The sequence below is a fragment of the Platalea leucorodia genome (assembly GCF_965183815.1).
Source record: "Platalea leucorodia genome assembly, chromosome: 4".
Classification (NCBI taxonomy): Eukaryota; Metazoa; Chordata; class Aves; order Pelecaniformes; family Threskiornithidae; genus Platalea; species Platalea leucorodia.
Window position 1 is genome coordinate 4,569,128 of NC_138826.1, and position 26,812 is coordinate 4,595,939.

At 42.1% G+C, this 26,812-nt stretch overlaps 1 protein-coding gene across 3 annotated transcripts; it reads right to left on the bottom strand.

The window, feature by feature from the left end:
* Nucleotides 1-6,012: 6,012 nt before the first annotated feature.
* ABRAXAS2 (abraxas 2, BRISC complex subunit) lies at nucleotides 6,013-26,527 on the bottom strand. 3 transcript variants are annotated; one of them, XM_082311005.1, is made up of 9 exons: nucleotides 26,401-26,527; nucleotides 25,169-25,259; nucleotides 22,174-22,210; nucleotides 19,562-19,628; nucleotides 16,753-16,943; nucleotides 16,062-16,181; nucleotides 15,314-15,398; nucleotides 13,131-13,245; nucleotides 6,013-8,243 (listed from the first exon to the last, which is right to left on the bottom strand). In XM_082311005.1, the coding sequence occupies exons 1-9, from the start codon at nucleotides 26,470-26,472 to the stop codon at nucleotides 7,777-7,779; spliced, it is 1,245 nt and encodes a 414-aa protein (XP_082167131.1). In that variant the 5' UTR covers nucleotides 26,473-26,527; the 3' UTR covers nucleotides 6,013-7,776. The 3 variants fall into 3 exon arrangements, with proteins under 3 accessions (XP_082167131.1, XP_082167133.1, XP_082167132.1); XM_082311007.1 differs by lacking the exon at nucleotides 25,169-25,259 and having other exon boundaries at nucleotides 16,753-16,818; XM_082311006.1 differs by lacking the exon at nucleotides 19,562-19,628 and having other exon boundaries at nucleotides 16,753-16,818.
* Between the last annotated feature and the right edge of the window lie 285 nt (nucleotides 26,528-26,812).

The following is a 26,812-nucleotide window of genomic DNA, read 5'->3' on the forward strand; positions in this document are numbered from 1 at the left end:
CCAGGATCTTTTTTCTTCTACGCTGGCATAGTCTCACCTTTTTGCTTTGGCAGCCTCTTCAAACAGATAGTAAGGAAAAAAAAAAAAATTATTTTCTAATCTAGCCTTCCAGCCTGCTCTAGACTGAGCGCCCTGGTAGGTGAGGAAAGATCTCAAAATTATCCACCGCTTGCTTAATCCACAGCACACCTAGAGAAATGCATTTAGGCTGGAAGCTTTCTGTCCACAGATGGTCAATTTGATCATCAAAGTTGAATAACTTTATGTTCTGTGCAGGAATCTTGCCTATCAGCTGAGAGGCCGTGTAGCATCCCAGGGCCACGACAACACACGTGCAGGTTCACAGTAACGCTGGTTGCTCACAAAGCGATACTTTGAGACTCCAGGAGACAGGTGACAGTAATAACTAACCTGCCAAAATGCCATGGTAAATGAGAAAACGGTGCTCAGAGAAGTCACGTCCAGAAGATACTTATTTTCTAATTCATGGCCAGCACGGAGCCAAAGCTGTGCTTGGGAAGTTACCTGTCTTCATACCTCGAGGTGTCACAGGTGGACGACGTTGGTTTTGCCTTTCCCTGGTAGTAGGCAGGAGTCTGAGAAGAGTCACTCTGCTGTTGGTTTGCCCAGGACCAGGAGAAATACCACAATACCACAGCTGCCCAGGGGCAAGTCCAACACCAACATCACCAGCCCCAACGCTTTCACCACCCATTTATATGGATTTTAACAAAATAAAAGTCCTAAAAAACCCAAACCCAACTATAGCTAACACCAAACATCAGAGTTATCCTCAGATCTCGCAGATTTATGAAGCAATTACTTCAGAGATAAATGTACATTTTCTCCAAGCAAGTGCTTGCACTTCACATTAATTGAGTATGAGGTGCCCGGACAACCTCACAGTGACGCACCACATGTTGGAGGAGCAAATTCAAACCTCTCTACAAGCTTACTTAAGACAAAAAGACGACAGACTGCAGACAATCCCAAGTTGGGTGGCAGTGTCGATCTGCTGGAGGGCAGGGGGCCCTGCAGAGGGCCCTGGCCAGGCCGGGTCGATGGGCCCAGGCCCCGGGGTGAGGGTCAGCAAGGCTCAGGGCCGGGTCCTGCCCTGGGGGCACAGCAACCCCAGGCACCGCTGCAGGCGTGGGGAGGAGCGGCTGGGAGCTGCCCGGGGGAAAGGGCCTGGGGGTGCTGGTCGACAGCCGCTGGACATGAGCCAGCAGGGTGCCCAGGTGGCCAAGAGGGCCAATGGCACCCTGGCTTGTATCAGGAATGGTGTGGCCAGCAGGAGCAGGGAGGTGATGGTGCCCCTGCGCTGGGCACTGGTGAGGCCGCCCCTCGAATGCTGTGCTCAGCGCTGGGCCCCGCACCCCAAGGCGGCCATGGAGGGGCTGGAGCGTGGCCAGAGCAGGGCAGCGAGGCTGGGGCAGGGGCTGGAGCACAAGGCTGGGGAGGAGCGGCTGGGGGAGCTGGGGGGGCTCAGCCTGGAGAAGAGGAGGCTGAGGGGAGCCCTCATCGCTCTCTGCAACGGCCTGAAAGGAGGCTGGAGCCGGGGGGGTCGGTCTCTGCTCCCCAGGAACAAGCGATGGGACGAGAGGGAACGGCCTCAAGCTGTGCCAGGGAAGATTTGGATTGGATATTAGGAAAAAGTTCTTCACGGAGAGAGTGGTCAGGCCCTGGCACAGGCTGCCCAGGGAAGTGGTGCTATCACAGTCCCTGCAAGTGTTCAAAAACACGTGGACGTGGTGCTTCGGGACATGGCTTAGAGGTGAACCAGGCAGTTAGGTTAATGGTTGGACTCAATGATCTGAGGTCCTTTCCAACCTCAACGATTCCACGATTCTGTAACTAGCTGAAGAGCAAGCAGTGCCTTTGGTGCTGCCTTTCAACCAGGAACTCTCGCTGCTCGGACGAGAAGGTTACAGCCACAGCATTGGAGCGACAGAATTCTGTTTAATGAACTTCTCCATGGGTCTTGAATAAGAACATTTTATTTAAGAAGGCTTCATTTATGGCTAAAATTAGCTATTCCTTATTAGTACTACAGACCACCAATGATCTCTGCTCACAGCTTCGAGACGGCAGCTATAGCAGCCTCTCGCTCTTGAAAATGTGTTAGAAATCACAAACTGGCACAAAAAATTACTTGGAACAATCCCTGTAGTGGAAATAGGTCTCTGAAGAAAAAACCCTTAGCAGTACTATTTTCCCTCCTTTGGAAAAAAACATTTTCCCAAAGAAAAATGCTGAGCACGAAGAGAACTCTGGTAAAAATAAAAAAAAAAATATATACTGCTTATAATGGAAGAATTTCAAAGCAGCTGTATGCTTATTCTATTAGTGACTTGTCTCTTGAGGATTTTCAGATTTTTCCTCCCGAACACCTTCTCCAATAGAGTCAGAGGAAATAAATGTATGTTACACGAATCCTCCCGAGGGAAATGACCAGCTATTCCCCTTGGTGGTGACCACCGAGAGCCCGGTGCCGGCAGAGCCACCCAGCACGCCCCGGGCACCACGGGGCCTCGGGAGAGCCGGAGGTAACTAATGGAAACCCCGCAGCGACCTGCGAGTGCCGCAGAAGCAGCGGCTTTCCCAGCCTCGACGGCCTTGAGCTCCTTCTGCAGAGCTGGGCGGGCATCCTTTCCCTCACACATCTGGAAAAGGCAATAAGGTATTTTCTTTTCACTGGCCAAGGCCTAGGGAAAAGGCAAAGAACTGCAAGTTAACATCTTGTTTAAAGGTCAGAAAGAGGAAAAACCTACCTTCCTAGATTTCCACTGGCACACAATCTACTGCAGGATTTAATCCTAACCCACCTGGGTCTGGTATTAGGTGCCAAGAGATGCTGATGCGATTGAGATTACAGTCCCCTCTTCCATGAAGGTGTTCAGCTGACCGGCTTTAACATCCATCTTCATTTGCAGCACTTGCCCTGGGAAGCTGAACCTGCGAGTCCCTCAAAAGAAGGTGGTTGAGCTCCTAATGCATACTTTACCGAGCAGCTGGAGCTCTTCTAAAATGAGCTCTCCGAGGCCCCCGATCTCCCTGCCTTGCAAGCCTGCGGAGCGCAGGATTTGCTCCCTTTGGCAGCGGAGCGGAGCAGCAGGCTCACCCCCCCGACCGCACAAACTGTCGGTCTGCCTCCAGGGTGCTTTGCTCTCCAAGGGGATTGGTAAGTGCTTCTGGTCATTCCAGAAATGCAATCTGTCTTCAGAAGGATTCAGAGGCTTCGGATGTCATTAAGGTAAAATTACCATCAGATTTACGGGGAAGTGTAGAAGCTTAGCTTTAAAAAAAAAAAAGCGATTTCATCTGAAATCAATCATGAGAGCAGTGAAAGAGCTTGCAAATTTAGCAAGTATACCCCCCTGCTACGGTATGTCTGAAGTACAAAGCAGCCGCTCCCGGTATGAAGGCGCAAGGACCATCCTTTAGGTCTAGACCTAGGAGGAAACAAAGGTCTTTGCTGAGAGGCTATGAAAAAGCACGGTCATCCTAAAGCGCTGGCCTAGACCGGCAGGCCTTCGGCAGGAGCTACGGACCAAGCCAGGCCGCTGGGCTGGGCAGGACACACGTGCCATTGCTAGTTTGCCCCAGGGAAAGGGGTAACACCAGCACGGCCGAGCCTCCAGGGCTGACCCATCATTTCCCCGGCCTCTCGGCTGCCATCCTCAACTCAGCAAAATCGGAGCATCGCAGCCTGGTTTCCTAAGCAGTCAAAACAACATGGAGATTTGTCACCCGTTCTAGCCCCTCTGTCCCCCACAGTCATCAACGCCCCCAAAATTTTGTTTGAAGCTGGTAAGTACAAGAGACAGCCCTCTCTGCTTCCAGCAGCAGGAATAACACCAGCCGTTCCAGCGAGGAATCCGCAGGTATTTTTGCTCACAGCAAGGGAATCTCTCCTTTTTTTCTCCTACTAGCAACTGCAGCTGAGATGCTGCCACGCAACAGAAGGTTGGCAAGGGCGAAGAGTAAGAAAACACAGGAGTCAACAATTGGAAGAAACATCCTTAGGCTTTGTTAGATGAGGTGTGAAACGTGAAGCAGGCGAGAGCTTTGCAGGAGTCCTTCGCAGGTGACAAACGCAGATTTGAGCAGCGGGATGTTCTGAGCACAGGCTAGGCCAGGTGTCCAAGCATTTAGCAATTTGCTAATGAAACTCTAATTAAGCTTCTGTTTTCTTCCTAAATCTCTAAGCTATAGAAGCGAGCAGTATAAAGGCATACTACATGCAAATACACACACATGCATTTGTAAAAGCAAGTCTAAGTGCATATGATGGAGGAATACTTAGGAGAAACCACCATCATTTTATATGGCAAGAAAAAGCTGGGGAAGATTCTTCTCAGAGGAAGCCAGAGAGATCGACACCTTTCAAGCTGATCTACGGACTGCTCATAAGCAGCCGTGGAAGAACCAAGCAAAGCAACCAAAAGGCTTAAAATTAACCTTGCAGGTGTCCGCAGTACTGAAAAAAGCAAAGCTACAGACTGACGAGTCAAACAAGCACCGACAAGCACGAAGGCGTACCCTTTCGCATAAGGCAGCCCACAGAAACGGTACGGAAAGCACCACCAGCTGCCCCAGCAGCCGTAGCCCTTGGCAGAGGTTCACCCCCAAATCCAAAGTCCACTACCACGCACCCTCTACGCCTCGAGGATTCCTCTCCCACAGTAATTATGAGCAGGGGCGGTGGGTACGACAGAAGATGCTGCTGTCAATTTGATCTGAAGTAATATTGATTTCTTTAAATGCTGTCTACTGCTATCAAAGGTATTAAGTCTATAAAAAGACCTAAACAACAATATAAAATGTACTGATCTGATACTGGTTACCCTAAGTCTGAAGCTATCCGATTTTGCTGCTACATCAAGCAGTCACAGCTTCCCTTAAATTTTAGCTCAGGACAGGTCAGAGCCAGTGAAACGTCCCTGAGTAGTTAGGAGATGCTAGACAAGAACTCAAAACCTGCATCGTCACAAATATGCCAAAATTAAAGATGCCCGCGCTTCTTTCTGCCAACACGCGCCATTCCATAAGCAAATAGAGGATTTGGAGACTCCCGTGGCATCAATCCCAGCTCATTTCAGAAATATTCGGTGATGCTTTCTTTTGTAAGCATATGTGATAGTTCTAACTTACTGAGGCTTTCCATATGGTATGTTCCTGTTCTTCTAGCTATGAACAAATTGGGGGGGGGGACAACGTAAATTTGGAAATAAAGGAAACAGCAATTCTAGGTTTCTCACAACAATAAAACAGAAAATATTTCATTGCACCAGAGAAACTACAGGATTTTGAACTAAAAGGCACAGACATCGATTTTTAGTAGCTTTTCTTCAATGCTGCCCGCCCGGGAGTGAGCGGACATTGCTACGGGTCTTGCTGCTGGGTTTTGTGCTCCTGAGAATCCCCACGAGAAACTCTGCGGACACGGAAACCGGGTACTGCGGGGGTACGAAGCTCTGGTTTTCTTTAGGATTAACGCTGCTCCCTATGGCCTTCAGAGGGACCACAACCCACCACCATTATTTTTAACAGGACTGTAATGAAAACTGCAAAGTCCACTCACATGTATTTTTATCAGAATATTACCTGAATTAAAAAAAAAAAAAATTATGAAAACATACCCTTTGTTCTTAGCAGTAAGGAGTTACAGTAAATGAAAGTACCTGCAGATAGGCACTGGCTAGAGGACACAACTGCATACTCCTTCCACCTCCAATTACCTACGTTATATCTGAAAACAAGCAGAATTTAAGACATTTTTTGTTACTAAAGTATTCCAGAACGCAAGGACTTTTGTATCAACAGCATCGTAAGCACGTGTGGCAGCTATGCAGTATGCACGGTACCGCGCTACCTCCTCCCCTGCCCTCAAATCCCCCTCTTGGTCCTACGAACGGACCGGCTTCAACAAATCATCCGTTTTGCGCTGCATTTCTGTATTCTGGCGAGTTATTGCACTGACATGGAACCTGACAAATATTAAAGTATAAGTTACAGGATTAAATAAGATTTTATTGTCACATTTAACTGCTTTGTCAGAGATGTACATTTTGCAGGTTTCTGTGCGGAATAAAAATAAAAACGGTAGTTGCCATCTTGTCAATTCTGATTTCGACATACGCACACCTGTCCCACCTGAACGGCGGGTGCTTGCAGATAGCCAGCGATAACACCAGAGCAAGTCCTCTGTTAAATGGATTGCAACACTCAAAGACAAAATGCATCAAGTTAAGGCTAATGAGAATAATGTAAAATAGTTAAAACAGACCACTAGGTGTTTAAAGGTGGAAACACTCGGTAGAAGAGTGGCAATTTTAACATCTCATTTTTTCCAAAGTCATTTTGCTTAATTTAGTACAGGTAAGGAGAGGCTAATGAACAGACCTTTGCCTACATATACAATACATACTGAAATTTTAGTCTTTTGTAAATCCGGTATATTTGAATTTCTAAGCGACTGCTTTGTTCTTCTGGGTGTAAACCAAAGAAGTCATTATTGACACCTCGAAGCGATAAATGCTTAAGATAACCTCATCTTAAAATGTGTATTTTCTCATTTACAGATCGGGGATAAAGTCCAATAATACAAACTTCTTAGTGGCACAATTTCACATATTTTGGGCAACGTTAGCATACAAGCAGTATTTAAATAAAAATAAGTGCATCCAAACATGAAATTCTCTAAATATACCACACTTCATTTATCCCAAATGGCAATTTTCTGACGAGAGCTGTAATTCAAATTAAAATAATCATTTACACGTTTCACCCAGAGGAAAAGAGGTAATAAACCCAGGGGACTCTCCAAACAACCTTCTCCTACCCTATCCCCTATTTATTACATAAAATAGCTCATCTAGAAGCATAAATCCAATATTCAGATGCAAATAAAATGCAAGAAGCAGTCTCTGATGTTTGTAATTTGCAGACTCCAAAGTCCAATCACGATGGAATTTACTACTTCTGTCAGTCATTTACTCCTGTATGTGCACTTTGTATTTATGCTAAAATAACAAATGAGACAATAAATGAGGCTAGTGTGGCATAAAGTCATTGTAAACCCAGCGAAACCAGAATAATTATATTTATGACATTCATTTGGATGATTTACCAGTCATCCCACCCCCCCACACCCTTTACAGAAAAAAAGGCAACCATCATTAAGTGATACACACATTCTGCTAGTAAAAAAAGTTGAAACAAACCCCTTCTCTGTTAAAAGAGCATGCCGATAGAAGAAGGTAGACCACATCTGTTCCAATCAGGCTTCTCAGAATTATCAAAATTTCTTTGCTTGCAAAGGCCAATTTGGCTTACCATAGAAAGCTATTTTGAAGGCGGCTGATATATTTATTCCCTTTCAAAAATTAAAATTCAAGGCATGATAGTGCAAGAGGTAAGTTTTGATTTGAGAACATTATTTGTAGACTAACTGTGCTTAGTTACTACATCCCAATTTATTGTCTTAAAGAAAATACGGCAACAAAAGCTACAAGATCTCTATAAATTTCATTTTGCCTAAATTTACCAGTACATCCATGAACCTCATCAGTATTAGTACAACTTGATTATCCTAACGATTCCATTATAAAACTTGCAAAATGTATCACAAGGTGAATAAACCATCTAGTGCAAGTCTTCTACATTTTGTGTGCACAGTAATCCTGTGTAGTTCATTTCCTCCAGGTTAAATCCCCAAAATCTCTCTGTAACAATTATGAAAAAACAGTGTCATGTGGATTTTTTTCCCCCCTATCAAATCTGAGAAGTTTGAGTGTTCCTGGAATCGCCATCAGGATGTGCTGAAGGTCGTGAATCCCTTGTCTGTGAGTATTCACTGTCAGATGACTCCGTAGGTTCAAGCAAATTTTCATAATCACTGTCTTCTGATTCATCAACATTGTCACCAACCGCTCTTTGGGAAGATGGCATGGATGCTCCATTACCAGAATATTTCAATCCTGCATTTGTGGAAACATAACTGGAAGAACCTACTGCTTGAGGTCGAGGCATGAAAACATTGCTTTCTAGGAGACCGTGACCAACAGTACTTTCTTGATTGGTTGCACTGAAATCGGAATACGGAGGGGGAGGATCAGAGACATCCGAATCTTCAAGTGTGCAGCCTTCCACAGCAAATCCAGTGTAGGACATTCGTGGAACAAACATAGGTTCCAAGTTATCTGTCGGCATTTGCCTGTTTAAAATTGCTTGCTGCATTCCTACAAAAGCAAAGAACATTGGTGTACTTAGTGCTTGCTTTGCAACGTGCTTTACAGAACCTAGCTGTAACGTACCGCACTCACCCAGCCCTTAGCTGTTCTCTCGTCTTTCCTTCTGGTTGTTGTTATTAAATGTTCATCCCTGGCATTGCTCTCAAACTCCAGCACTGGATTTTCTCCTCTCAGTCTCCACTACTCATCTTTGGCAATTCTGATTTTCATATTGATGACTATATGAGACACTATCCCTAACTATCATGTCAAATCTTGCTTATTACTACGTCCTACTCTTTGAGCTTGGCAAAGAATATCTTCTCTAAGTTTAGCACTACATACGTGAAACTCATCGGTATTAGCACAACCTGATTATCCTAATGATCCCATTTCAAAACCAAAGCGTGTCAGAAAGCAAATAACCTAAGTGCAAGTGTGCCACATGTTTATGCGTGCAGTCATCCCGTACAGTTCATTTCCTCCAGTTTCAGTTCCCTAAAAACACAGCTAGAGGAAGCTTCCCTAACCTGTTGCTCTTTCCACCTCATCTTCTCTCTGTGTGTCTCTGTTCCTTCTCACACCAAAAAGCAGCCGTGCTAGGGCTCGTCGTGCCTGCTCCTCTCCACCTGTGTCTTATTCAGCACTGAAAGCTTGACTCGATTGCGATCAGACAGTATCAGCTTCTACTGGGGATATTACAACTTAAAATCCCATCTCTCTGCTCTGTCTTACAATGCCCCTTGTGCTAGGGGACAATCTCATGAACGCCAGCAAAGGAGTTACCTTGTCTTCTTCCCTCAATTTATTATTTTAAAAACTTTCCCTCCCAAGGCCTGTGATTAGCCTAGCGGGCTGCTGAGACCACTGAGTATCACGCTCACCTTCTGCTAGCCAAAACATCGGTACTCACGTGATATCTCATATTTAGATTGCTAATTACCTAGCTGAGCAAGAATCATCTTTTGAACCTGTGTTTCTATATTCCTAGCACAGTGACCCACAACCAGGGCTCTCACAGCGGTGTAACGCTGGTAAGGTATGTTGTTCACCGTACCTGGAAAAGTCGGACACAACCACCGAAATCGGTTCCCTATGAAAAGCCAGACATAATGGCTAAAACCACCACTTCCATGTTTTGACTTTTATTTAAGCAGTTCTACAGTTAGACAGTTGCTATAAATAAATTTGTCCACTAAGGATAGGGTCTTTTTCCAATCCATGTGGTTTTAACAATCAAAGCAAGACCAAAAACCACAGATATGTCTCGCCTTTAAGGATTTCCCTGCATCTCCATGTTTCATAATGAACAGACAGTAACATAAGCACTATGAGGATTAAAATAAATATCTGAAAACCTGGCTGAAGAACAATTACAATGGTTAACAGTCACACTGGAAAGACGCGTGAAGATGAAGCTCCCGCAGCTCCGCACTGGAACTATACTTGCATTAACAACCGAAATGATGGAACTTAATCAGCACATGCTTATTAAAATTACAGATGGTACTACGCTAGTAATAGCTGCAAGTATACCAGAGTATCGGAACAGGAATTTCAAAGTGATCTTAAATGAGATGATTTGGAAAATAATTTAAGGAAGGCAGGCACAGGAATAACGAACTGCACAAACTGCAAAAGGAGGAACAGTTGCATCCTTCTGCAGAAAAGAAACAGGTTTACTGTTGATTTATGTAAATTATAAATATCAACATGCATTAAGTGAGTTCAGCTGTTGAGAAACAGGTAAGTATCATTTCAGCATGTACTGTAATGGTTAAAACTACAACTGAAATACTTTATCTGATTTTGAACACCACAGTTTAAGAAATAGGAAACAACTGGAGAAACTCTACAAAAGAAAAGGATTCATTAGAGGTCTGGATATCATGACCTAAGAGGAAAGACTGAAATAACTGGGATAATTGGAGAAGACTGAGGAAACAGTTTAAGTCTTCAAATGTACATAAGAGGCCACTGTGGAAAGGTAAAGCAGAAGGCAGCTTAAATTAGAGTATGATACATTAGATATGAGGAAAAACTTCCCCGCAGGAAGGTTTGTTAAGCACTGGGATAGACTGAAGTTTTCAACTCGTTTCTAACTGGTTATTAACCTCCGAACATCTGTCAGAATTGACACTGGTATATGTAAAGCTGCCTTGCAGGTAGGTGATAGACAAAATGGTATCTGATCTACTTACTGTAAGACCACACATCTGGAAAAAGCAAAAATCAAGGCTGAAGAGTTCCTTTAATCAAGCCAATGAGATGTCTCTTCAGTAATAAAAAGCTCACCTTCCCTCAAGCGGCTACATAACAGCACTCCGTTTTCGGTCCGCAGTATGAGAACTGCAGTGGGAGATTGCCTGGCATCGGGGAAGCGCACAGCACTCGCTGTCCCCCAGAGCATGCCACTACACGTACAAAATCACTGAAGTAATCTGGCACGTAAAGTCTCAACTGACTTTTATGCTAGTGTTAATCTGTTAACCAAAAATTTGTAAGAGTAACAACCTTTCACACAACACTACCGCAGGAATTTGAATCAAACGCTCCCTTTTCCTCCAGCTCAGAGAATGATTAACTGGAACACTGAACTCACTAAAAACAAAGAAATTCTCCCGATATTGAGAAAGTGAGAGAACAGAAGGCCAGCTTCAGTATTTAGCTACTCACATCTAAAAATATTGCAGAGATACAAGCTGCGTGTTTTCTTGTTTCAGCCCTCTCACATGATTATCTGCTCTGGCATAAATTTTCAGTCCAGCATTTGCATCTCACTGGTAGTATCTAGAGGCTAGCGCCGACTGCTCTTCCTCCTCCTCCCCCATCTTTTGCCATATGGGCTGGGATCAGCTCCAGTCACGCTAAATACCCATCTCTACCTCTCGCTAGCGTGCGTAGTAGCAGCTCCCTGGCTGTTTCATCTACGGCCAAGCAGGAAACAGCACTGAGTCACGCCACTTCCATCTTTCAAATGGTCTGCGGCTGATACTGGGTCTTTACCTTATCTTTGAGGTTCAGAGAAGGAAGAACCTGGGCTGACAGATCAAACTTTGCTCTAAAATGCTCATGTGATAACAGTACCTTGCTGCCGGGAGAAAATAAAACCATCCAGTCATAGCAGCAGAGGGGCCTATTGCACAGTTTAGGGTGTGAACCCATCTAAGCCATCTTTTAGTCTCAGACACAGCTTTAGATAACAAGGTACACAAATAATAAAAACTATCTTGCAGCTAAAATTACAAAATTTGGTTATTTGCTTGTCATTTCAAAACATGGAAAAAAGAGGCAGTGTTTCCTGAAATACATAATTTGCTTATGAATTCTTTTTTTTAAAAATATTACTTCCCCTTTGCCTATTCTCTGCTCCTACTCTCTACCTTCAGTCTCCCTTTACACTCACAAATTAAATTAGATCAGCAATGTCTCCTTGGAAAGGTCCAGGCTCTTCACAAAACCTATCTACTGCTAAGCAAAAGTCTCCAGAAGCCACATTCAATTTTTAGGAAGAAGGGACAGTGTGGCAACCAGCCAAGTATGGTCACACAACAGGTCTCACTGATTCAGAAAATTATGGAGAAGCAAAAAATGATGAACACACACCTTTTCCTGGCTTTCCCTACCAGTCCTAAATACATGCTATGAAAACTTGTACTATTAATACAGAATGCAGAGCCGACCTTAATAAAAACATGGATTTTTTTTTTTTTAATGGGACTTATTTGCACCATGGAAACATAAACGCAATCAACTCGATACTAATAGAGGTCTTCAAAATACAGAAGAAGTATAATTTCTGCATTCAGAGCTTCACTAGAAAGAGAAGACCGTCATGCTTGTATTGCCTTGAATAAACCAAAGAATTACCTGATTCAGCTTCCCCCACAATAAATCTCCCTAACGCACTGCAAGAAGGACAATATTTCAGTACCTTCATGGAATTAAAACGAATACAGATTGAAATTCGTATCAGTGATGATATTGTACTTGAATAGGTAGGCAAATTCCAACAATATTCTGCATTTAAATAGTTTCTTCCACTTTTTAGCAGGTACTCCTCAAGATAGGAATGACTTCAAAATGGACTTTTGGGAAGATTTAGTTCAACATTGAAAAGTGGTATTTCAATGCTAATCATGTTCACCACTAAGTGCAAATAATGCAAAAAATACTGACTAAATTTGGATTCAGTAACTATGAAGTGGGAGAGGAGGATAAAAATGTAGATGGTCTCCTCTACATCAGTGGTGAAAAACCTGATACATCCACTGAAAGCTACAAGGTCAAAAATCATCTAGACAACACTGCAGATGATCTACATCAATGTTCATCACTTAAGCACTCATTTTTCCTTCACCCAGTTTGTCTGGTGTCCAGTAATATAACTGAACTCTAACTTAATTGGTGCAGGGCTTGTATTTGGGGATAGGGTTGGGGAGTGGGAAAGGGAATAGAGATTTAAAAAAAACCCTTATTGATAGCTAGTGGCCTGTAAACACAGTACCCTATTTCTATGTAATACTTCAAAAGGAATCTCTCCAGTGTTTAGATTTGCTTTTTCCATTCCTGGCTTTGCTCCACTTCTCCTTTCCTACAACTGATCTTTTCCTGTGTTACTTCCAGAATTGACTTTCTCGTTCTTTCTCTACAGCTTTGTCTGTCTCCTATGTTTAAAGTTTGCTAACCTTGGATGATTCCTACAGAAATATCTGCAGTACACATACTTTCACAGTTCAGGTATCATTCGATGTAAATCCATCATATACCCTTCCCCACGTGATTTTTTTTTCCTTTTGCTATGAGCTATCAGGAATACAACTCAAAATAATTCCACAAAACTTTTTGTCCTTATAGCATCAGCTTCTGAAACAAAAAAATTAAAAGGCAACTTACTTATTTCTTGTTCTTTTTCATTTTTCTTTTGTGCGATTTGCCTTTTTAACTTGTTTACATCAGCTTGAAAAGATTCAACAACACGTTCACTTTTTTCTACATCTATACATACTGCCTAGGAGAAAAACATGAGATATGCTAAGATTTTGCAAAAATACATGAAAGACTTTCATGACAACGTTAATAAAGCTATCACTGGACAAGAAGCCTTCAAAAGCACAAAACTAAGAGCAGGAGTTAACTATATCAGAGCATAATATTCAACCTGAAGATCATTTTCTTTACTGGCTGTTGCCAATTCCCAACTGCTGCATGACAGGAAAAGCATTGCCAAATAATTCATCATTACAGGAAGATTTATAATAAGATCCAAAGATAGTTCTTCCTACTTGGTGGAAGAGACTTGACTTTTTTTTTTAATACACTGTTGTCAGCACAATAATGATACTATAGTAGCATGATTTTAAAATGTAGCATAAAGGTGCATGCTTTTTGTACCAGACCAAATTCGAATTGGGGTATGAAACAGTTGACGCCAGAGAACTGTCCCAAGTTGATCTCCTGATACCTCTATTAAATAAACAAGACCCATGAATTTTTCAACAAGATTTCCCTAGAGTAGTTAGGAAATGAATGTGAAATTTTTACAAAAGGATCTAAGTTTAAAAACAGTTCTGGATAATACTGATATCTTTTTTAATCTAATCATGTCATACTGGATATTGTTTACTTCTTCAGAAATTAAGTATTGGTCATTATCATAAACATGATCAGTTTTGACGAGTACATGACTCAAAGCACTGATGAGTCTTACACAGTAAGTCACTAGCCATTTACTGCTTCTTCTCCGAAAGGTTACTATTAGTGCTCTTACCTACAGAGTTGAAAAACATTAGATATAGAACTGAAAGCATAGTTAATGTTTAGAAGTTTATAAAGTTTAACCCCCCCCTCCCAAGTAATTGGTGAATAATGCAAATACATGTGTCCCAGCTGCTTTACCAGAAAACTTATTTCCAGTCCTGGAACATTCTCTGTGAAGCAGTCACTTTAAAGATAAAAGTTCCTCAAGTTAGCCAACACCTACGTTACTTTTAAGCTCTGCAAACAATGTCCAGCAGCATGATTTACACGGTGAAATACAACAAAGTCATAGTTTTAACAGGTAGGAAGACAACTCCCTGATGATGTTACATTTTCCATTTTTCTAGACACTAATTCAAACAACAGCAAGAGCACAAAAGGATATATGCGCTCTTGGCAAAAACAGCGTTACAGAATAACACCATTAGCTAATGGGATAGACCTCTGAAAACAAATGTTCAGGTCTCCTGAAGCTGGCATGAAAGCTGTCTGCCTTCTCTTTGCGAGTCATCCACCTCACAAGGCAGGTTAGAAAGCAGCAACTGCCACTGAGCAATAGGAGTTCTCCTGTGCAAGCAGGGTCAGGGGATGGTTGGAGATTAACTGCCTTGTTCTCTGCTGTATGTGCCAACCAGCAAAGCTAAGCTGCAGCAGAGACACAAATCCCTCCAGGGCAGATGTAAGGGGAAAGCCTGGAAATAAGCTGTGACTACAGCACGATTAGCAGATGCGTGTGCTCCTGAGGCAGCGCAGCTACGCTGCTCCTTACATAGGACAAGCTGTGAATTGACAAGCTTACATTTAGTAGATTCGGCACTCAAGGCGCTTTCAGATGCTTTGCCACATTTGGAGCAGGATTCACTCATGCTCTACACAAAACATTCACAAGTTTTAACTAACAGATGGAGCTTTTTGCTGCATGCTACATACCAAGAGCCAGGAGTCATTTTTAAACTCACACAGGCAAGCCTTTAAACCTGTGCAAATCCCTGCAGCCTTCAGCAAGGCTTTTCTTCAACACATACACTTAAAAATAGCTAATGTCTCCCAGAAATCACTAAGCATTAAATCATTCTTACTTGCAAAAGAGAAAGAATTGATGATATTCGTATCAACCACTTCTACAGCAGCCACTGCAAATGCACACATTAAATAGAAACTGACACATTTCATTACTCAAGTCAGACTTATTTTCCTACAGTTCATGATGAACTGCTTATAAGCTCTAAAAATCTCCATCTCCTCCACTCCTGGTTTAGCCAAAGGACAAACAAAAGATGCCACATACGTAGTGACTAATATTAAGTAAAGGAAGTTACCTGTACTTTTTCCTGAAGTGCATTATAAACCTGATATATAGCCCTGATGTCCTTCATCACTCCGTCTTTGTCAAAAAAATCAGTACTAAAGGGAAAAAAAGCAGAAACCACTAGTTAGAAAAGAACACAAGTTTCTAGCTCATGCTGTCTTTGAATTGCTGTTAAGCAGTCTATCATCATATTTCTAAAATTTATTTTATATTTCTAAAAACGTACCATACTCTCAAGAACCTAAATTTGGACAGCAGCATATTCAATACCAAAATTCCTTCTGGAACAATAAAGTCCCATTTGAATGACATTAAACTTGTGTAGAAATCTCCAAGCTTGTATAATTTCATTGTTAAGAGTCAGAAGAGCTACTTTGCGTTTATAGCATTTAATTAAAATTACTCAAGAGAAACAAGACGACCTGAACACTTCCAAGTCAGAGTTCAAGGTTTAAATCAAGCTTGAACACAGAATTCCTTGAGGGGGGTGGGTGGAAATCAAGTAAGACACTTCCAGCCAGAAGGCCCCCAGCACCGACTGGCCATACCAACTCTGCTTTTCCAATTATTGCACCGAGTCCCCTTTGTTCTTCTGAAAAGCTTCAATTCTAAGCAGGAAAAAAGCACACTAGGAACTGACCATTCTCCTCCAGAACTAGTTTTTTCCTGCTTGAAATGCATATTTGTAGTATTCTTTGGAAGGTACAGGACGCAGAGCTTGATGGCTGTACTTCATTTGCAAAGGAAAAAATCCTTACCCGTGTTCCTTAATAACTTTGGCATAATTCTGAGAAGTATTTGGCACTGAAGAAACTTTGTATTCCTGTTGACTAGTGTTGCCTAGATTAGGAATAGTAAGTGACACCCTTTGATTATACCTGTAGAGAAAGTTTAGAAAGACTTCTTAATTCATATTCAAAAGATTATTTACAATAGCCTTGATATTATCCCATCTCTCTGATGATCACAGCAATTTTAAAGCTTCTGCACTGGGTTTATTATAAAAGCTGCTAAATATTAGACGAAGTTGCGTTCAAAATAAACGCATGATCAAAAACTCCCTTGCGACGGATCTACCTCCGTACCTCTTCGAACCTTTTAATTGTGCATTCAAACTACCACAGATACAAGCAGGGTGAAGCTACATTCAGGTCTATTATAAGAAACATGGTACTGACACCTGATTTCTCTTAAAATATTTTTTTGTTGTTTGAAGATTTAAAGGCTGAAAAGAACTTTTGCTCACCCCAAAACTTTAATTTATAAATTACTTGCACAGAAAAAAAAAAGCTGTCATCACTAACAATTGTACACCAAGACATCATTTGACAAATGAAGCCTTCTTTACATGTGATTGTACAAACTTCAAAATAGTTTAGGGTATAAAGAATAGCAAGAAGCAGCAGAAAAAAAAAAATGAGGATTGGTTCACATACAGAGATTGCTTACCTTCGATTTGGTCTAAAAAGCACATATTCTAAAGCATGTGTTGAGTTATTTGCAGTGGAAATGAAGCTGAAGAGAAGGAAGACAAGATCAGGCACTCCAAGAATGTGTGTCAGCTGTTTATGAATGATGTGCTCTCTATATGACATTTGTTGCTGAGTATTTCTCCTAAATCTGTACCATCCAATAACGTTCTATAATCAAAGCACATCAGAAAAAAACCCAAAGTATTAACTGAGATATACAGATTTACCTTCTGATAATAAAGTTGCTAAAACTGTGGTATCACAGGAATCAACCAATAGCTTTAATACAACAAAATCGGACTGAATTACTAGAGGCTTGCACCTATTAAATAACCCAAAACAAGTGACATGCTGTTACAACACGACTATTAATTGCTCAGCCTTATTGTGCTACCAACACCTGTGTGTCATCAGCGTCATTTGAGATCCCACTTCCAATATACTTCAGTTGTTTAATTTTAGCAACAAACCTTGGAGCATCTTCAAATTATTAGACTTGAGCTGTTGTCAAACACAGCAGATGTGGGTTTTCTTTAGCCTAAATATTTCAGCTGCCTATTTACTTGTACTGATCTGTAAGACACTTCCAGCGCTTCACAAACATATTTGCAAATTCATGTCTGTTCATGAGACATATGGGACTGATCTGCTGTGTACAACACTGAAATTATCTCATTGTGTATTGAATTGTGAAAGATTTGCATGCACATCAGATAAAACCCAGTCTAATTCAATGGTTATTTTGAATACGACATGTATTAAACTCCTTTATTTCATGTAAACTAACATTTAATTTAAGAGATTAATGAAAAAGGACACATCATTAACAATTTGGTTTAGGAAGAGTCCCAGGAATAGGCACTATCATGTTGTTATGCAGTAAGACTCCATGTATATATTCAGTGGAATAGAGCAGATTCTACATGTTAAACAATATGACTCTCATGTTAAATAAAAGAATTGGAAGCATTGTTTTTAACTGTGTATATTAAACCTGTACAATTACATAGTCTGAATGTAATAAAATATGCTTAGTTTGCTAACAAAAGAGAACACAAGACTGCCTTGGTTCCCAGACAGCAGCATTTCCTTCTTCTTTGACATTATGACAAGTAATGTCATTAAATCTGTGGTGCTTTAGTCACACGACACTTGCAAGTTTTAATTTCCCCAGTTTTGCCTGCTTTCTCACCACAGGTAATGCATCTTGCCAGAGTCTCCCTGCAAGGCAGGTCCTAGCAAAATACAATTCAACTGAAAACTAGTAAGAGACAAACATTTTTTTAGTTGTTTTTTTGCCTTGTCTCCTGAAGCAGAACTTAATATGCTCTGTAGCGTTCTAGAGTAGAGTTACGGGGTTCCAGAATTCAGGATCTGAGACTGGAAACTCACTCCATCGTCAGCATAAAGATGTATAAGTCTGTATGTATAAATATACACACAAAGCACCTATGTACTCAGCATAAATACATGAGCATACACAGAGGAGTTTATTATGTTTCTGGAAGAAACAGACAAGAGAAAAGCATTACAATCATCAGCGTTGCTGAAGTTGCACAGGTTTAGGACTCGCTTCCCTAAAGATCCCTCCTCAGTGCACGTCTTGTCGGTAAGCAAAAGCCCACGGTTCAGGTGGGCGAGGTGAACAGAAAGCAAAGACTGCAAATTCCATCAGCAACTGAGCAACTGTCATCACACACTTTGCGTAACGATGACCAATTCACACAGCAGGCTTTCTTACTCCGAGTAGTGAAAGTTACACTTGGGTCACCTGTAGAGGACAGAAGTCCCAAAAGCCCAACAGGTCGTGCCTTGATGGTTCGCTCTGCTACTAGTGACATGCAACCCGCAGTGCTACAAGCAGCTGGAACAACACTGGTTTGCTGCTGCTTTGTAAAAAGAAGTGAAACAAGAAAAAAGGTCTTGTTTTAACCACCCCTACCTTGTACTAGCTCTGGCACTAACCAGACCTCGTGAGCCAAATTCGGGTACTAGCGATGCTTTCCTGCTAGGTCTAACAAGGTCCACAGTTGCCACAAATTGAACCATGCAAGTCAGTCATCCGTCTTTTCGCCAGAGCAAGCTGACTGGTGGATTCACTTCACTACACAGGGAACCACACCTTCAGCTCTGCTCTTTGATGTATCAGTTTATGAGAACTTCTGAATCAATTATTCAATAATTAGAAAGACAGTGCACTACAAGTATGGAATGAGATGCAACACTGAAAAAAGGCTTGACTCTTCTCCAAATAACTACTCAAATTTAATCTTCTTAATACGAGTTGTGCTACTAACAACATGTGTGTGACGTAAAGCTATGACAACATCTGACATAACTGATAAAACAGTTTTTCCGTTTTTTTTTGCCAGTGCAAAAATTGCAATTACAAGGCTGTATCTTTACAACTCTTTTAAAAGAACCCTTTCGAACAGATTTTCAGATCAGCTACATTTTTGTTGGTTTCAGCAGCAGAGTACACCATCATTACGCTACATGTTTAGCTCAGAAATTTGAGTGGGTTAATACTAGCCCTTCACTTTTGGAGACAAACTTAAATCCTCTGTATTTCTTCAGGGAATTTAGACATTGCCCCCAATTTAACCAAAGAACCACAAATCCACCAACTTCTGTACAGGATAAGCCTTGGGTCAAAGCAAACCATTAGATTTGTCAACAAAAACATTTCTTCTAGTTAACTACCTTTGTTTGTTTGTTTTCCAAACCCACTCTTTCTAATTATAGGCTCTAATGATTAGAACAGGAGGAAAAGATAGAAAACTTACTTTTCTTCGGTCTTTAAGAATCCTGTCCAAACTCTCCTCATTAACCTTGCCTGCATAGTCATAAAAGCTTGAACCAAAAAGGAAGAGAGAAAGGTAGGTACACAGTTCACACACACGCACATTATACATAAAGTAAATTATTTATACTTGGAGTGTTCTTCAAATTGATGCCATTCTATACATCACAAAGCAACTTCTATAGTTTTACCTTTATCAACATAGGTCAGTATTCACACCACCTACTTAAAACATCCAGCTCGGGTGCTATATAGAGCCCAGGTTGACTGCACAGCTAATAGACAGAAGCAGTTGCTCATAGGGGAAGATGCAGAGCATTTAAATTAGATGCGTAAGACTAGCTGGTGTGAAAACTCTAACCCCTTTTAAACCACTAGCAATGAAATACAAGATGCCTGTAATTATTAGTTTTAAAATGCTTTCATTGCGCACATTAGTTTGGTGCCTAGTATTTTCACGGCCAGCCCCTACAAGGGGTACGTACATAAATGGACTGTGTAACTTTATTTTGACCAGCATTCTGTAAAAACCCTGCTTTGATAATAAGAGGCCTACCTGCCAAAGAAGAAAGGAAAGCAGGGCCATTTTACATGCAACTACAAATCAATTTCTTGAGTTCCAGTCCTGCAATTAGACTGACGTGATTGGGCCCTTGAAGCCAAAACAGTTATATTGAGGTTAGCAAGAATCTAAAGTATCATGGTCTTTCCATACGGCTCTGCTAACAGAACTGAGGCCCAGACCCTGACAAGTTGTTATTCTAAGGACATGACCGATTTAAGACTTTATAAATCTATGTACACAGATGGGTTTATAAATTCAAGTAGATCACACTTCATGATAAAAGGAAAAACATTTGAAAATAGATTCCTCCTTGACTAACCTGCCAAGTCCTTAGTCTCTTTCAAGAGCTGATATCACTAACACCTAAAGCAGTGCAGGAAAACACCCTGTTTTAGAGGTCTGTGATCTCAACTGTTGGGGGGTGTGTGTGTGTGTAAAAAAAACCACAACAGAAAATCCAGAGCTCAGTACTTGGCTGGTAAGTAAGGGTGGAAATAAAATTCGTTTCAAGATGCAAGTTATTGTGAATATTAAGACTACAACTAATTACTAATTTGAGATACTACATAATATTTGCATAATCTTTTCAATTCACGTTCACAATATTTACACATTCTTGTAAGTAGCGGATATCCAATTCTTTCCATGCTCTATAAGAATAACTTCCTTATGGGATGAGCAACTAGTATGTAACGAAACACTTTCATTTGAAAACTGCACAGAGGAATCAGTCTGTGTAAAATCCTTGCTTCTTATTCAGTTCCCACGCGTTGGTAAAAGCACCAGAACCAAGCCTGTTATACTCAACATCAGCAGTGTCAGCTTACACGAACACAGAGTGGATGAGCGACAGGCCTCCTCAGACGGGCTACGCTTCCGTCAAAAGGATACGGTTGAATGCCCCAAAATCAGCATCTGCTACAACTAATGGAACAGAGAAACCAACAGCATGCTCTGGTGCTGATAAAGGCTGGATGAGCTGTGAGAGCTTCCCCTGTGCTCTGAAGGAAATAAATTCATCAGATTTCCTGTGCAGAAAGCGTGCAGGGAAATACAGATTTCTTCCCCTTCCTCCATCAGCTCAGTTACTAAGAACCAATTTCTTGACTGGGGAGAAGCAGCAAACGTGATCAGTTTTGATATGCGCTGCACAAAGCATCACTAGGAATCCAAAAGAGTCGACTAGACACTGGGATATTATCTTGATGTGTAGAGTCTCTAGCATTTAAATCACTGGCTTAAGAGTACCCTCTCTGTTATTATCAGATAGCAAATGATAGCAGCTTTTCTCTCTAATGTAACTAATGTCAATCATGATATCCAAGGTATTGTGCCTTCTTTATTTAGAGATTTCCAGCCAATTAAGACGAGATAAATTGCGAATTCCTTCTAAAAGAATTTCTAGACAGCAAGTTAGAAGCCGTCACTGTGTAACAGGTGAAGACTATAGAGAAAAGCTACATATAAATAGATGGAAGCTGCTAAACAGAATATATTAGACCTATATTTCATTTAAATTCTAGAGTACAGGAGATCAGAAGGCAAAAATAACTACTAAGCTGAAAGTTTCAGAATAATTAGTTGGTGTAAGTCAGTACAACTAACCACAAAACAACTTGATAACCCAGCAGCTTACTAAAGTTAGGGCACACAAGGTGTCCTGTGACCCACCAGGTCCAAGCAGAGCTAACCATAGACTACAATGTTTTGGCATTCATCCTAATTATCAGAGTGATATGATTTGGTCTGACCGCTATCCCACCTCCGCTACATGAGGTGCAAATTCAAAAGAGAGAGAAATAAGCCTAGCTACCTCGGCACCCTTTCCAACCTAAGGTAAGTGCTACTAAAACTGTAAACTCATACTTTCATTGTCATGGCTGGTGCCATTTACGCATATTCCTTTAATATCATCAGATGAGCAAACAATGCAAACATCGGTAGGCACATCTGAAATGCTAATATATTTCAGTGAGCTACCTATTTTTACATGCTGCAGCCAACACAGGAAGACAATAGAAAATGCTTACCTGAAGAGTTTTGAACAAGGCTCATGGTTATGGATTTCTGCAACAAAAAACAAAAAGAGAGACATATGTCCAACTGCTCAAGGTAAAGTGAAATTACAGTGGCATATCTTGCATGAACTTTCCACATCACGGCTACCGAGCAAATAAACATTTGTGTCAGACCACACGCTGCCCTTAATGTCTCAACAACACTTGATGACACAGCACCATACCCGGAAAACTAGCTTCTCTTTCTAATCTGACATGTTACAGAGGAAAATATTTTAACAATAAGCAAGACATACTTGCTCAGAGACACACAACTATGTATCTGAGCCTCAGAGACACACGGTTGATACTATTTTATGGTTGTAACCTCCTCACAAAAGCATTCATGATGTTTTTTTCTTTTTGATACACCTTTCGACAACAGTTTGCTTGCGTTCGTATACGCCGCTTATTACAGCAGCAATGAATAAAAAAGGGATGGGGGAGGGAATCACTGAAATGTTACACACTGGAGGATTTAACCAGGCAAGGCAAATAGAATCTATGATGAGAAAAAGGGTTAAAAGCCACTCCCAAACAGTTAGCTGCAATTTATAATTCTGTTATATAAAGTATTGAAAAGTCACAGCAGAATTTTTTTTTTTCATTGAAGAGGTTGTAATAAATGCTAAGATGCTTTTTTAAGCAGCAAAGGTTGTAACATGTCAGTACAGCAAAAATCCAACCCACGTTATCTCTCTGACACCAAGCACAACTTACTTTTTTGCAGCATTTAGTACTTCTTTAAAGTTCTCTTCTACTCCAACTTTTTACCAAATACAGCTTATCATTTATGCATATTATTATACCTCGATCACATAACTTTTGGCTGAAACTATTTGCTCAGACTGAATAGCACTTGAGTAGCAATAATATTTCAAGCTCCTACATTATAACCTCGCTGGAGTGTTTAGCAATAACTTTGTTTAGACTCTTCCTTCCTGGAGAGTGACTCACCACCTGCTGTTCTGAAAGTCACAGGCTGCTCATGATTGCAATCTCAGCAGAGTCCGAATCGGATCACAATTCCCAAGAACAACAGACTACACACATTAGCATCTCAGCATATTTAGCCACGATCAAAACAAGGCCCTGAACACCCATGGCAGGCGTTCTGCCTGAGAAACCCTACATTTTCACTGGCAGGAACTCCTCATGATGCTGCCGTTACAGTTACTGACCTATTTTACTTGTAATTGTTTAAAAGTGTGCAGGAATTTGTGGAAACGATCTGCTAAACGAAGTCAGTAAGTTTAATTATTCCAGCTCAGACCAATTCCTTCCAGCAAATACGTTGATTACAACTCCTGAGAACACATACTCGATTCTCGTGTTATTACATTGCTACACAAGGCTTGTCTTTTTGAAAAACAGGAAGCGACAAGCCTACTGCTCAGAACGCATGAAGCAGCCATCATTCTAAACTTGAGTTTTACACATCGATTTATTGTATCTATATATATAGCATATGTACTATATTTACACACATACATACTCAAATACCACTGCTAGGCTTTGAGACAGCAGACACGTAAGAATGTTAAAACTCATCTGTGACAACAGTGCCACAAAACTGTCAATCTCAGTTCATGAGTTGAACTGGGAGTTCAAGAGTTAACGTTGATGAATAAATATTGAAGTAAAAATCTGGTAAACAAAAAAAATATCCAGAAGATCTCCAGGAGCAGGTGATTTCCCTTTTCAGAAAATAACCAGGGATGTGACAAAAGAGTTCTCTAAAAAGGGAATAATTTTTAATGCCACAAACACTTGGTTTATGAAACCACACTGAGGCTGCAGTTGGTGACGTTACTGTATTACAATGTCAACAATAACCAAGATCAGTTACCACTGCATAGTCATGTCTACTTTTGTCTGAACAGCCATAGCTATCAGCTGCCTTCTTTTATACAATACTTGATTATATACACACACAAAAAATCCTATGCCTTCTTTTTTTTTTGTAATTTAGTTCAATTAATTAATTGACACTTCACACAGTCAATTTATCACCCGTGTTTCCTTAGGAATAACCGGAACAGGAAACTGCTTAACCTTCTGGATTCTTGCATAAGCAACCATTGCTACTTGAAGGGGGCAAGTATCCCGAGATGTAACATAATACAGTACACACTTTCACAGATCATAAGTTTGGTATCAGAATAGCATTTGAGAGTCAATCACAAGATGTTTGTGTATTAGCTAAGCTTTATGCAGACCCTGCTACGTTATCTGGAATCAGATCCACAAAGCCAGGTACGCACACATTCGAGTTTTTAAAGAGGGTTTAGATGTATTTTAACATCGGGTTATATATATGTAAACAAAATAGGCATTTTCTTTCAGAGGTTTCCTATTTTCTATAAACCATGCAACAGCTTCTCACCCACGTATAAAAATATCTACTTCAAGCAGCAACACTTAACAAGATCTTAGATCTTCTTTCACTTTTCACAACAACAAATCAGCTGCACAGTCCTTCTGCTTATCAATAAAGTAAATTATTTGACAAATATTCCTCAGCAAATCTTGCTGTGACAGTTTATGTCATCAACTACCAGCCATCCATCCAAACCCTCTGCTCAAAATTTGCCCCCTTTCAGTATTAGTAAAACAAGCAATGCATTTATTTTATTTTGAGCACATGCAACCATATCAAGCAGGAAACTCCCTGCAGGACCAAAAGCCAAATAACTAACTCCATCATGAAATGCAGATAAATGTCTTCAAAGAACGATCTTTTTTCCACAAAATGAGATGCATAAAACCCCCACATCTAGCAAAGGACTGTTTCCTTTCCTCACATCTCAACCGCGAACACACAAATACTGCAGCAAATGCAAATGGGAAAGACTGGAACATCTTGTGCTGGTCTCACAAATGAAATAATTCTTACTGAATTGTTGTACTGAAAATTGAAAAACCAAACAGTGCTTCTTTTGGAATTTCTCAAAGTTCTCTTACTTACCAATCACTTGTAGAAATTCAGTGTTGCTGATCTGTGAATCACTAATGCTAAAGGTCTCTTCTTGTCTCACCTCTCCTAGCAGAAATCCTTCCTACAATTTCAAGGGAGAAAAAGAAGACTAAAAATAGAAAAAACCACTATACAGTCATTTATTGCAACTTTCTTAGCATTGAATGGAAGAATTAAAACAAAAATTTAGGTTGAAAGACATATCTGAGCTACAGCAGGTATAACCTGTCCTTAGGTTTACCGAGGCTGCCCTTCTGATTTACCAACATCCTTTCACAACACTATAGGAATAGTTGTCCAAATATAATATTCTGCTGAAAGCTTCCGTGGGTAACACACAACTGCTATAAGGCAAACGCAGATGACATAAAGAAGCAGTCCCTGCCGCACAGGGTGGACGAGGAGGAGGCCTGAGCACGGTGCACCGCACCGCTGCGGCTCTGCTCCTTCAAAACTAAGGGGAAGCGGAGGTTACATCTGCAGAAGCTTACTCCAATTTACGTATGGAGACTGGGCTGGACCTTGAACACCACCAGGGAATCATAAAACTCAGCAGGTAACTTTAAATCATCTTTTATTCTCCATCCGCACCCAAAATGATGAAGGAGAACAAGCGGGAATCGGGTGCTTTTGGCATAAGCGCCGAAACGGCGGTGCAGCGTTTCCTGGTGCGGAGGCGAGGGACCAAGCTCAGAGCAGAACCCTGTGACCGGCGCAGAGGGATTCAGAAGCGCCCCGGCTCCGCACTGCAGCCGGGATTAGGGACCGGCGCCGGGAAGCCAGCGCTACCGCAGCACGCCCGTACCCACACCCGCAGCTTTTCCACCCGCCTTCTCTGCCCGCAGCCGGGTCCCTGCACGCCACGGGAGCCCCGCACCCGCGGGGTGCGGCCACCCCGGCCATGTCCCGGAGGCCCAGGGCGGCCGGCGGCCCCGCCAGCAGCGGGACCCGGCCGGTCTGCAACTCACCCCCCCGCCCCCGCCCAAGCCGGTACCGGGCGGCCCCCGCAGCCACCTCTGCCGGCGAGGGGCACCCCCGCGTCGCCGGCAGGAGCCGAGAGGGGCCGCTACCGCCGGCCGCTACCCCCGGCCGGGGCCTGACCGGCGGCGCCGCGGCCGGCAGCACCGCTGCGCCGGCCGGGCCCGGCCGCTACTCGGGGAGCGAGGCGAGCCCCGCAGCCCCGAGGGACGCCGCGCCGGGAGGCGTCGGCCCCGGGCACCTACGTGGTCGGCGCTGCTGTTGGCGCTGTAGTAGCAGACGGAACTGAACGTGTAGCCCGAGATGGAAGCCGCCATGATGGAGACCACCGCCGCCGCCGCCGAGACCACAAGGCGCCGCGCGCGCGCGCGCCGCCCGCCTACTTCCGGCAGCGGCGCGGGGGGCTGATGGGAAATGTAGTCCCGTTGCGGGCCCGGGGGGCGCACCCGCTGCCAGCGGCTAATGCCGGAATCGTCACTGGTTTGGAATTAAACGACAGAATGTCGTCTTAAGATATCTTGGTAAAGGCCTTGTGGAAGCCAAATTTGAAATCCATAAATAATGAAGGGCGTAAATCCTTTTTTAAAAGATTGTGCTGAATTTAGGGGATCCATATGGACTGCAAAGGTGAAAATCTGGTCACTCGGAGCTTTGCCG

Coding starts and splice junctions, on each gene's coding strand:
- ABRAXAS2 (XM_082311005.1), bottom strand. CDS start 26,472: ATGGCGGCTTCCATCTCGGGCTACACGTTCAGTTCCGTCTGCTACTAC. Junction 16,944..19,561: donor TTCTTAAAGACCGAAGAAAA/GTAAGTTTTCTA, acceptor CTTTGATTATAG/AACGTTATTGGATGGTACAG. Junction 15,399..16,061: donor AAAGTTATTAAGGAACACGG/GTAAGGATTTTT, acceptor TTTTCCCTTTAG/TACTGATTTTTTTGACAAAG.